Consider the following 13,449-nt stretch of genomic DNA (forward strand, 5'->3'; position numbering starts at 1 on the left):
TGAGTGTAGAGCTGGTCAACAGTTCCACGACCAGGACGAAAACCACGCTGCTACTCCTGAGATTCAACTATCCGGCGGATCCTCTCCAGAACCCCTGAATAGACCTTACCAGGGAGGCTGAGGAGTGTGATTCCACAATAGTTGAACAGACACTCTGGTCCACCTTCTTAAAAAGGGGGACCACCACCTCGGTCTGCCAATCCAGAGGTACTGCGCCGTATGTCCACGTGATGCTGCAGAGTCATGTCAACCAAGACACGCCTCCAGCATCCAGGGCCTCAAGGAACTCTGGGCAAATCTCATCCAGCCCCGGGGCCCTGCCACCGAGGAGCTTTTTGACACCTCAGCAACCTCAGCCCCAGCAATAGGAGAGCCCACGTGGAATCCCCAGGCTCTGCTTCTTCATAGGAAGACATGTCGGTGGAATTGAGGAGGCCTTTGAAGTATTCTTTCCACCAATCCACAACATCCCGAGTCAAGGTCAGCAGCACACCAGCCCCACCATACACGGTGTTGACTGTCCACTGCTTCCTCCTCGTGAGACACCGGATGGTGGTCCAGAATCTCTTCGAAGCAGTCCGGAAGTCGTTCTCCATGGCTCCTCTGAACTCCTCCCATATCCGAGTTTTTGCCTCAGCGACTGCCAGAGCCACAGACCACTTGGCCTGCCTATACCTGTCAGAGTCCCATGAGCCAAAAAGGCCCGATAGGACTCAGGATTCAGCTTGACGGAATCCCTCACCACTGGTGTCCACCAACGGGTTCTGGGATTACCGCCACGACAGGCACCGGCCACAGTTCCGATCAGCCTCCTTGACAATGGAGGCACGGAACATGGCCCATTCGGCTGCCTCCCTCGGAACATGGTCGAAGCTCTCCCAGAGGTGGGAGTTGAAACTCCTTCTGACAGGGGACTCGGCCAGTCATTCCCAGCAGACCCTCACAATACGTTTGGGGCTGCCAGGTCTGATCGGCATCCTCCCCCACCATTGGAGCCAACTTACCACCAGGTGGTGATCGGTTGACAGCTCCGCCCCTCTCTTTACCTGAGTGTCCAAAACATATGGCCGCAAATCCGATGATACGACCACAAAATCAATCATCGAAGTGCGGCCTAGGGTGTCCTGGTGCCAAGTGTACATATGGGAACCCTTATGCTTGAACATAGTGTTTATTGACAATCTTTGACCAGCACAGAAGTCCAATAACAAAGCACCGCTTGGGTTCAGATCAGGGGGACCATTCCTCCCAATCATGCCTCTCCAGGTCTCACTGAAGCTGGCAATGTGAGTGTTGAAGTCCCCTAGCAGAAGAAGGGAATCCCCTGAGGGAGCACTCTCCAATACTCCCTCTAGAGACTCCAAAAAGGGCGGGTATTCTGAACTGCTGTTTGGCGCACAAGCGCAAACAACAGTCAGGACCCGTCCCCCCACCCAAAGGCGGAGGGAAACTACCCTCTCGTTCACCCGGTTAAACTCTAACATACAGGCCACAAGACGGGGCGCAACAATGATTGCCACCCCTGCTTGTCGCCTGTCACTGCTGGCAACAACAGAGGTGTTATTGTCCTAGCAAACAAGTGTACCTGTCAAGTTTGTTTGGACTTCAGCCAGCAAAGAAGATGGTAGACGCTTGACCAACTCAACTCCAGTGAATTTTTCTCGAGTTTATTTCACACCTCAACTATTTACAGTGCTTTGAGCAAAAAAGCAACAGTTTGCAGTATATTCATTGAGTTTTTGAAACTATAGCACAGCGATAGGGAAGACTAACTTTAGCATTGTGTGTTTATTTTTGTCATTTCTACCCATGTTTCTATTTATTTGTATGTCTTGCCACACATCATCAAATGTTACAGTAATGAAATCAGTCGAAATGAGAAACACTAACAACAGCGGAAGCAAATTTTATCCAGTAGGAGACTGTGGAAGAAGGCAGAAGAAAACGGACCTCTGCAGCAAACTGGAGACTGTGGTGTATAAGATTGCAGTGTCCAGACCTAAGGCACAGTAATAGGGTAGATTAACCTGAGCATTTGTGTTTATTTCTGTCATTTGTAGCCATGTATTCTCACGTTAAATGATGAAGTCCAGTGGTGTGCAGTCAGGGCCAGCAAAGCCTTCTCTGCTGGCCTCACCACTACCAGAAGCACTAACCTACATTTCAAACTTAAATTGTAGTATTTGATCCTTTAAATTATATTAATTTATTCGCAACAATCTATTATCTTCATTCTGTAGCGTGTTTCTTGGCTGCAGTGCTTCCAGTATTGTATGTGTATGTTGAGGTTTTTTTTTTGTCCAATCAGATTTCAGCTTCTGTGTGTTGCCTTATCAATGTATACTGCCCAGGGCCTTCAGAATCAATTACTGGACATCCTGGCGATTTCGCTGTCACACACGCAGTGGCAATTGAGGCAATCAGATTTCTGATTTGCCTCAAAGCCAGCTTGCAGGCCCCCAGTTATGATTGGTTGATCAGAGCAAAGAGGCAGGCTCCCTGTACTGATTGGTTGATCAGAGCAAAACTGCTCTGCACGATATGTTACGCCCATAATGGATGACTGAGGGCAAATCTCTGGTAACTAGATAAATTTTTACATTTTTGTCACGTTATTAGATAAATATTGTCAACTGCTTCAGATAATGTAGCGTTGGTTTTCAGAGTTGTCTGACCCTTTAATCACTGAGCGTTCTATTTGTTCTCATCAAATTTGGCTGAGCGCCATGTTTACAAGCACTGGTGTACTGGTGGAAAAAGAACTGAGGCCAGCAAGAAACATTAGCACGTGTATGTATTGTTATCATTTCTAGCTGCGTATCGTCATATGCTGTAGTGAGGACATCGGTTAGAATGAGATATGCTAACAAAATCAATGACGGCTAATTTTGTCCCAGAGGGCAGCAAGAAAACATTAGCATGTGTAAGTATTTTTGTAATTTATCATAACTGTGTAAATGTCACAATGACAACAAATCTGCTCAACCAGCAAGACGTTTACACTTTACACTTGAAACCCCGGGTGACCTGGTACTGCTAAGCAGTACCTGCTAGTGCCTGCTTATGCTAACGGAGAAGCGTTGTGACACATTGTTTAAAATGATAAATGCCTATTTGTATTTACCACAGCGGCTCAAAAATAAGACATGTTTCCTATATGTCATTAAAAACACAAGAAATAATCCATATTTGGTGTTTTATTGACAGTATGTCATCGTCAAAAATGTCACCGTGGCCCTGATGCAAAAATCACATCTGTTGTCAGTTTATTACAATTTCAGTTCCCAAAATAGAAAGAATAAAAATAATGCTTTTTAAAAAAAATGATACAAATGATACACACACTTGGTTTTGAACACAAGGCACTCGTTGAGATAGTGAGTGACAGAGACAAAGCAACATAACAGGCCTCATGGTGGCCACTGTCAGCATGTGAAAGCAGCCCAGAGTGGATTTGGTTTTGGACCAAATACCTTCCTCTTGTGCAACTTCCATATTCTAAAAATCATCTCAAGCAAGTCTGTATTTGCTCACGCTAGTCACTCCGGCGCCACCTGTTTGCCGACCTGTCGGAACACGCTCCTTCTTCTCGAGCTCCTTCATCAAACCTGCAGGAGGGTATAAGGCGGATCTTGAGGAGATCTTTGTCTGTGGATAAGCAACATGTAAAGTAGCATGGTGAAAAAAGAACCGCTGCCTATTTTGGGGTTTTTTTTTTTGGTCCTGCGACTTTAAATGTCGCACTGTCAACGGCGGCTAGAGTAATGAATAGAATGCAAGAGACAGATAGTTTTAAGAGGGTTTCATTGCCAAAAATAAAGACCCCGTAGTCATCGTCTTAAAGGTCCCATATTATACTAATCAGACACCACAATAGTAGATTGGAAGTATCGTAAAACCGAGCCTTAAATACTGGAATTTAGTTCAAAGTGTTTCTCATAAGCCCTAATGGAACACCTCATTTTGTGTGTCTGTAATTAATGCTAATGTGCTGTTCGTCCACGCCTGTCTCCGACAGATTGTGTCTCTCCAAGGAGCGCTATTGTGTACTTCATCCACTTTTTACATACATCGTTATCCCTCGTTTATTACAGTTAATTGAGTAAATTTCGCAAAGTCGAATTCCTTATTTATAAATGGTATACAGTATTTTCGTAGTTAAGAGCATAGAAAACCTGTTCACGATCTTCTAAATACTGTATGGTTTTTTAAATTATTAGAGCGCTCTAGACATGAAATAACACCCATACAGTATACAGTGAGTCACCTTACCTTTGTATTTCTCAATATAGTAGGCATAATCAGAGAAACAGCCATTTTCGTTTGTGTTGCAATAAATGCTTTACGTCAGGCTCTACAACACCTGCAACACCTGAATCATGTTGTAGTCACTAGCTCACTTTACAATCCTCTGTGACTGTACTTATAGTATTGGTTACTTACATTGTATTATTTTTATCTCGCTTAATGTTTACATTACAGTACTGTTTATAACAGGGTCATTTTTATTTCTTGTGAATTAAGGACTTTTTATATCTTTTATACCTATTTATCTGATCTTATTTCTGTATTCCTTACTTGCGTATACTGCTTGCTGCTGTAACAAGCGAATTTCCCCGCTGTGGGATTAATAAAGTACAATCTAATCTAATCTAATCTAATGGCCGTGTAGACAAGAAGTGATGCTGTGGGTTGAAAGTTGAGTTTTAGCTGGATTATGGCCACAACAGTAGCCTGTGTTGTTGTTATTATGTTATTGTCATTGTTTTGAGGTCATTTTAACCTGCAATAAAAGCCTGTTGTTCCGGTGATCAAGTCTGGTGCTTGTCTCACCAAACAATTACTGACAACTGGTGATCAATGTGGATTACTACATTCACAATTCTAATGCGGCTTCTTAATTCCTTGTATTTGTATTTTAGTTCATTTTGCAATTTTTATGCTTGACAATGCTTAATTTGGTTAAAATATACATGACTTTTGCTTCAATATGCATATTTTTTCACTAATAATAGGCCAGATTCAACGACGAAACAGCATGATTTATTAATTAGTATGTTTGAAAAACCGTGATAGAGTGAAGCCGCGAAATTTGAACCGCAATGTGGCGACTGTACACTGTAACACTGCACTTGTTAATTAATAAATGATAACGTAATACAGTCATGGAACAAATCATTAGACTGCCCTTGTTTCTTCAGTATATTGACACATTTTAATGCCTGGTACAACTAAAGGTACATTTGTTTGGACAAATATAAGGATGATAACAAATATAGCTCATAAGAGTTTCATTTAAGAGCTGATATCTAGCAACTTCCATGGTTTTCTTGATAATAACCAAAATCACTTCAGTTCTTATATGAATAGCTATAGCATTGTACTGCCAAAAAATGTAACTCTTATTAGCTATTGTAAAATTTGTCAAACAAAGGTACCTTTAGTTGTATCAGGCATTCAAATGAACAAGAAACCGAAGAAGCAAGGGTGCTCTAATCGTTTTTTCCATGACTGTAGATGTCATATATCACATACAACAACGCAACATAAGGAGTGGGGCAGGAGGACACAAACGTTAGCATAGCTATGTGCGCTACAATGCTAACATTACAGTCACATTTGAACAACAACATTTGCTGAAGAAAAACACAATGGTCTTACAGCCCCCACGTCTGTGGCTGGCCGATGGATAGTTGGCAGGGCATTATTTTAAGATGTGTAGCGAAGCCTTTTTTGTTAGTTTTTTTTTACAAAGCTGTCCCCCACAAAGTGGTGGGTGTATACACGGAGTGCCATGACGTCGTGAAAACACGGTACTTTCATAGCGAGCGTTTGAGCGCCTCTTCTCTCAACAGTGGAGCACACAAGTGAAGGAGATGATAGATCTCAGGTTTGGTAATCATAAACAGGCTCGAGGGACACATACTACTGTATAGCATTAAAGTCCATTTAGCATAATAGGGGACCTTTAAACTCACATAAATACATAATATGGACGAATGTACTGGGACACCTGGCTATTACACGAACAGGAAATAAAAATGCAACAAAATATGGACTTTTCACAAATGTTTTTGTGCATTATGTGCATTTTTTAGATCAGAGGTCACTGATGTTGACCCCAAAAGTGTTCAATCATCTAGTCATCCAGAGGTGAAGTTCTTCCACACCAAACTCACCCACGCATACAAAATGTCTTGCTAAGATAAGGCTAACCAGGTGTGTACCAATACATTTGTCCATTTGTTGCTGCATCAAAACCTTTGTTGAAAGCATTTTTATATACTTGCTGTTCCTGATAGATAGATTCACCCTAAGTAGAGCCTAATAGTCTACTACAGTTTAGTCATTCATATGATACATTAAATTATTGTTATGTTATGTTTTCCTTGTTGCACCCAATTGTGCTTTTTCTGCCATATTCCTTTACGGATAATAAAAAACAAAGAATATAGGTGAGTGAAAGCATCTGTGGGGTTTGTCAAACAATATAGAACCTGACGTCATAGCTCCAATTGCTTTTTGATTGTCTGCTTCAACACATTCATGTACATAGGAGACAAAATCAAGGAGATTTATGTTTCTAAAGTGCAAATTTTAACACCTCAACTGCAACAACTGACTGGCTTGTGTTGTTTGTGTCTTTGCTGTGCCCTTTGACCCTTAACAGAGGCTATTCAGATACATACACGTTCAGCAAACGTCACTATATTTGCCATTTATGACTTATTCATGACCTTTGTCACTTTGGATGGTGACACCTGCCACACTTTACATTAAAATGTTAAAAATTGCAAGCCAGTGAAATATTTTGGGGCGATTCAATGCCAACTGAAAATGAATTAATACCTGTTTTAACTTGGAACGATCATTACTGCCCCCTGTGGGTTGAAAATAAAAGTATAGTCGTCCCTCGATCGTGGTTAATTGGTTCCAGACCCGACCACGTTGAGTGAATTACCGCGAAGTAGTACTCAATATTAATAAATTGAATATTTTCATAGAGCATAGAAAACCTGTTTATGACTTTCTAAGTAGGTTTTTTACTATAATTAGAGCCCTGCAGACATGAAATAACACCCGTTTTGTCACCTTTACACTCCTATTATTCTTTGTTTACACCACATTGCTACTGCACAGGCTACAGGACAAAGATTATAAAAAGGTAGAAAGCCAAAAACTTACCACTTCCACTCAACATTGGAGGGGAACTTTTTTCACATCATGTCGGACGTGCAATGTGATGTGACGTCATGTCTCATGAATGTGTTGTCATTACTGACGACTTGTGGCCAGAATACTACATATAATTTGTGTTTCAATATTTTTGACTAATAATGGGCCATACTCAACCACGAAACAGCGATCATTTATGAATTAATTTTTGAAAAAAAACGTGATGGGTGAGGGACGACTGTATCTTATAAAATATACCACTTAAGACCATCCCTGAGGGCCCGCCCTAGCTGACCACAGCTGGTTTAAGCAGAAGTGCCCTAGGCGGGACAACCACCCAAGACAGAGAATCCCTCCGTCCTGGCCCCACCACTGCAGACAGGTTCAAAATCTCCCCCTCTCTCTTCCTCTCTGCCCCTCCCTCATCATCCTCACCGTCTGCCCCCTGGCCTCCCGTGCGCCCCACCCTTCCCAGAGAGCCCAAACCCAATATGGACGCCGCCGAAAGTCCAAAGTGAAAAAGAGGTGAGTCTGCAAGTCCGAGCGGGCCCAGAGCTCCTCTTCCTCCCACGGAGAAGAGCGGGGCTCGGGGGTGGCACAGTGCCGATAGAGGCAGCGATGTCCCCAGGCCCCCCAGGAGAGCTGCCGCGGTCGCCCCTGGGGCAGTGATCTGCCCTCTCCCTGTGGAGGGAAGGTCCACAGCACCCTGACCACCATGAGGACCCCCCATCCCCGGCCTGCTGGGGGCGCTCTGCTCTTGACTCACAAAATGCCCATGGGCTTTGATGTGTTTGCGTAGCGAGCTGGGATCAGTGTAGCGCTTCAGGCAGCCTGCCATCTTGCAGCAGTAGGGCTTGTCCACATAGTGCGTACGGGTGTGCTTGAAGCGGTCACTGGAGTTGGAGTATCGCTTGCTGCAGCCCTCATACGGGCAGATGTAGGGTTTCTCTCCTGGTAGAGGAGGATTAGATAGTTAGTACACAAGAAACTATACTCAATCAACATCTCAAGGCACTTTAAACCAACTGAACTCCACACGAGAAAACACTTTGGCGATGGAGACAAGAAAAAGCTTCCCTCTAATGAAGAAACTGTATAGAGGGGCAGAGAGTGGATGCACTTTGGTGCACTTTGGTGTCAGAGGCAAAAACTCAATCTAAGGAAGAAACCTTGTACAGAACCGAGACTGTTTGTGGGCGGGCATCTTCCTTGACAGGTTGCGATGCAATAGAGACACAGTAGAAAGGGAGAAAATGAACAAACTCTTTGGCAATGGAGGCAAGGAAAAACTACGCTCTCAGGAAGGAACCTCAAACAAACGGTGAAGATAGAAAGACAGACTACAGGGACAGACGTTAGAGAGAGAGACAGAATTTGAGCACTCCCGGTATGAAGAAACATTGAGAAATAAACATTATTTTAATAATTAAATCAAATTAAATATAGTTAATAAAAATGTATTTTTATTTATATAATATTTATAATATATGATTTTATATTTTAGATAAGTATAAATTGTAAAATATATCTATATTTATATATTTTTAAAATAAAATGTAAAAAACTGTTTACTACAACTTGAAATGTTGAAAACACGGGTGTCCAAACATTTTCTACCAAGGGCCACATACAGAAAAATCAAAGGATGTAGGGGGCCACTTTGACATTTTTTCTAATTTATTGACTATGTTATTATTTCATAAAAATACTATTTTTTCACAAATTATTTGTATCAAGATGTCATCTTTTTTCTTGACATTTTGCCTTTTTGCTCGATTCTTTCCATTTTTGCTGTTTTTTTATTTTATTTCTACAAAGTGACCACCAGGCCGTACTTTGGACAGGTGCACCATATCAGGGGCAAATGATCAACATTGTTCCAGGACAATTCATTGTAGGCAGAGTGCGTCAGAGATGTACTTTGATTTGCTCTTCGTTGATGAAGGAAGTGTTATCACTACGGTGAGATCCACAGAGCTCTTTGTGAGACTTTGTACTTTGGACAGACTAAATTTGGATTTGAATTATTTGGGCAAAGTAACCAAAGACTTAATCATTTCATAGCATCTGTGAAGCATGGGGGTGGAGATGTCATGGTTTGTGGCTGCTTTCCTGCTGCAGGGCCTGGCCAGCTCACTATCTGAGAATCCACTAGGAATTTTTCATTGTATGGATGAGTCTTGGAACATGACTACGGCTCATAACATTCCAATAAATCCACCAAGGAATGGCTCAAAAGAAAGATGTGCAGAGTTGTGCAAGAGGAAGCTTGCAGGTAGAAGCTGATGTTCATTTTATATTAATTTTCAGGACTGAGTAGTCTCAAGCTTTTTCTGATTGTAGCAGTAAACAATTCGGATTCGGGCTGACGACCTCTTCTTAAGTATTTGTGCACAGGTGAGTGACATTTATGAATATGGGAAATCTGGTAAACAAGCAATCATTTGTAAAGAACGGGGGGGAAATGGCAAATGCATGCATGAAAACACAATTATGGGGAACTTTTAAGAAAGAAAAGAGTAAAAAGATATATATATATATATATATATATATTATTAACAAGGGAAAGTAAGTTAAATGAAGTACAAAACAAAATTTATTGAGTTTTGGGGGTTTCTTTGGGTGTTTTTGGTGTAAAACAATTATGTTCAGGGAAAACATCACATGGCATTCTCTTAATAGAAACATTTTGTTAAACTGTGATAATTTGGGATCATATCAAAGAGCATTCACTCAAAGGAAGTATTTAGAATGTAAAAAAAAAAACTGAAAGAAGAAAAAGCTAAATTGAGAACACTGCGTACAACTATCCATGCATCCATTTTCTATGCCGCTTCACCTCATTAGGGTCGCGGGGGTATGCTGGAGCCTATCCCAGCTGACTTCGGGCGACAGGCGGGGTACACCCTGGACTGGTCGCCAGCCAATCGCAGGGCACATATAGACAACCATTCACACTCACATTCATACCTATGGAATTTAGAGTTGCCAATTAACCTAACAGGCATGTTTTTGGAATGTGGGAGGAAACCGGAGTACCCGGAGAAAACCCACGCACCATGCCCAAGGGAGAATCGAACCCAGGTTTTCCCAATCTCCTGACTGTGTTTAGTCACATTGCCTCACTTCCATCAACCAATGAAGAGGACGTTTGCTGACATGGTTTTCATGGTGATGACAATCACACCACCAGCTACCAAAGTTGAATGTGGTCTGCTCAGCACTTGATGAATCACACTTTTGATGCAAGGACAAGCCATTCACCACAATCCAAATGGCCACTTGCAAGAAGATCATTCAGAAGGGAGACTGGGACAGCAATATGGATTATTATTTTCCCCGTCAAGAAGTCAAGGGAGTCCCCCGTCAAGCATTCACCCATAAATGTAGCAAGACGTTTCTCTTTTAGTATCGAGTCATTTCCCCGTCAACAACTTACTTACTTAAATTATTACTAAAAATGTGTATTTCTTATTACATATTACGCCAAAGAATACTTGTAGGTCTAACTAAAATGTGTAACTATAACTTTCACACGAATAAAAACCATTGTAAATAATTATGCATACTGGTTACGCCGCTGTAAGAATGTTACATACATGTGTGAATAAAGCCTACTGTTTCAGTTATACAAATTTGTGTCTTGTAGTCTGACGGGGAAACGTCTTGCCATATTTGTGGGCGAATGCTTGACGGGGAATCGACTTGACGAGGAACTGTCTTGGCAGGGAAATGACCATATACCCAGCAAAGGAGACTTTGGTCCAAATACTCAATGGAGGACTTTCCTAGCAAGTAAGTCCACCTTACAAGGCAAGGCAAGGAGGTGGGGCGTGACAGGATCATGCTTACTCTGCCTCATTTGATGCCAAGGATGACACCGAAGTTGACAGTATTGCACGCACACACACACACACACACAAACACACACACCTGTTTTAGAAGACAAGACTTAGTATACAGAATAAGGCAAGGTTACTTCTTTTCTTTTGAACTCTGATGCAACACACATCCATTAAGAGCGACAAATTCCTAACCGCTCCAAAGTTGATTGAAAATTATGTTAACTTCATTGGCAAATCATGAGAAGCGGTCCAAAAGTGATTCACCGTTCCTCTCTTTTGTTTAGACAAACAATTCAGCCTCAAGCATCAAATTTGTCAGAATGTGATTTAATTTGTAGACTCAAAATTTGGATAATTTTTAATGAGACTGAACCTTTAATGTTCACACTTTGGTGCATCAGGGCAGCACACGTAAATATTCACCAAACAGCTATCCCTATGCCATTGTCATTTGTAGGAGTTGTCAACACCATGTATGACGTGCATTGCAGAGCATCAAGTCGCATGAAGTGTATGAATTGCGTGCGTGCGTGTGTATGGGGAAGTCAGTTCTTAATCTCCCCCATCAGTTGTGCACTAATGCCACCAATTTGCAGCTTCCTTTGATAATGCATGTAACTGATTGGCATCTTGCTTCACCTTAGGGTAACTCAGGTACCATTTTTTGATGTCAATGATTCCATTCTTCATGTGTGTCTTTCAAAAAAAAAAAAAAAAAGGGACAGTGACAAATGGAAGAATGTGGGCCTTTTGTAGAAGCTTTCTATTTTAAGCTTGATTGGAAATGCACAAACAATTTGTGAATTTCTTACAGTCCTAAATTGGATTTTTTGAACACTCAGAAAGGACTGTGTGGCTGGTTTCTCATTGTTGTGTTTGTGTTGTCTTGTTCCTCTGTGTGAGTGTGATGCTGCAGTCGTCCCTGACCATCACTTCGGGAAAGGGAAACAAATGTATGACAATACAGAACACATCTAATAACGAGTTTACTAGTTATAGATGCATGCCAAGAACACATTGGCTTTGTTCCGCTTTTTTGACATCAGCAGGCATAAATCAAACCTGCTAAAATGTATTTGTGACACTTCCTTCAGGGTATGCGGAAGTTTCATCTAATAATTGGCTATTATGAAAAGGCCTTGTAAATTAAGACAATCGAAGCTTCATAGGAATTTTGACATTTTTTGACATCCTGACATGACTACAACTGTGACTGTGACAAACTGACAGCAGGATTCTTCAAGGACATGTGGAACAGTGTACTGTGACTTCAATTTAAATGTGATTGTTGTTGCTGCGTCTCTACTGTGGTGTGGTCAGATGCAAATAACTGAACTATTCAAGACTAATCTTCATTGTTCCACATTAGCAGAGCACGTTCTCTTGGAGGAAAAGAACACCTATGCAAGTCATATGTGGCTGAAATATGACATCATTTTGTTACATGTACCAACATTAACCCTGTAACACTTTAAGTCGTTCACACACTCCGCACAGAGTCAAGTTTGTTCCACAGGAAGCTTCTTCAGGATCCGGATTTTGATTTGTTGATGAACTTTGCTTGACGTCATCCATGTTGAGCCATCATTTGTTAACAAGTTTGAACAATTTTTCATTAGAATTGGTTACTCCAAAACCAAACTGAATGAAACGGAGGTAGGTATTAGTGAGAGCAATAGCCCCAACATCGTAAATCATGTTCAATCAACGTTGACAGTGACACTCCATTGACTGCACAACACACTGAAGGTTTTGGTAAGTTATCTTTTGTACTATATTACTGTATTAACACTTTGCCTTCAATAGCGCCAATGATCATGCTAATGAGAGCAAATGGTCCATTCAAACCCAAATTTACAACTGCAATTTACAACTGCACACTACTACAGTGTGAAAATGTCTGTCTTGGCTTAAATTCATTGAAACCTTGTATTGTTTGTTTTATGTAAATAGAAACTTTCAAACACCAGTCAAAATAAAGATTGGTGGCATGATGACAGAGTGGTTGGCACAATTAAAAAAGTCTCAATAGCCAAAATATTAACAAAGCGTCTGTATTCAGTCAATCGGGCACTACATGATGACTGCCAACTGCTCCTCAGAGATTAGTCAAGTGCAGAGAACACATTTCACATGTACGTTGTAGATGTGAAATGCCGTGTTGCTCATTAGTCAGTCAGGAAGCCACTCTCAGCCAGACGTCTGCAGACCACCATGCATACCGTATGTTGTCTGACGCCTTTGCAAAGGCTAATAAATTGCTCAAGTTCTGTCTTTATTTCTGGCATTCTCTTTCTTAGTTAGGATGAAATACATCAAATACATCAAGTGTTAGTAATTTATCTCCAAGACACAAGTACTGTAGAATAGCTATTACCTGTTTCAGAGGTAAGAGTTATAGGAACATAAGTTAGTCAGCTTAATCTGA

The 13,449-nt window shown here is 41.4% G+C and overlaps 1 protein-coding gene across 2 annotated transcripts in view; it reads right to left on the reverse strand.

Annotated features, from left to right (window-relative positions):
* Positions 1-3,188: 3,188 nt before the first annotated feature.
* The window catches only part of LOC129183079 (zinc finger protein GLIS2-like), a 38,309-nt gene continuing 28,048 nt past the window's right edge, over positions 3,189-13,449 (reverse strand). For both annotated transcript variants that reach the window (XM_054779917.1, XM_054779916.1), the window contains exon 7: positions 3,189-8,127. In XM_054779917.1, coding sequence (XP_054635892.1) covers positions 7,463-8,127 — 665 coding nt within the window. In that variant the 3' untranslated portion in view covers positions 3,189-7,462. The remainder of the gene's footprint in view (positions 8,128-13,449) is intronic.

The sequence above is a fragment of the Dunckerocampus dactyliophorus genome, chromosome 6, assembly GCF_027744805.1.
Source record: "Dunckerocampus dactyliophorus isolate RoL2022-P2 chromosome 6, RoL_Ddac_1.1, whole genome shotgun sequence".
In the NCBI taxonomy this organism is placed as follows: Eukaryota; Metazoa; Chordata; class Actinopteri; order Syngnathiformes; family Syngnathidae; genus Dunckerocampus; species Dunckerocampus dactyliophorus.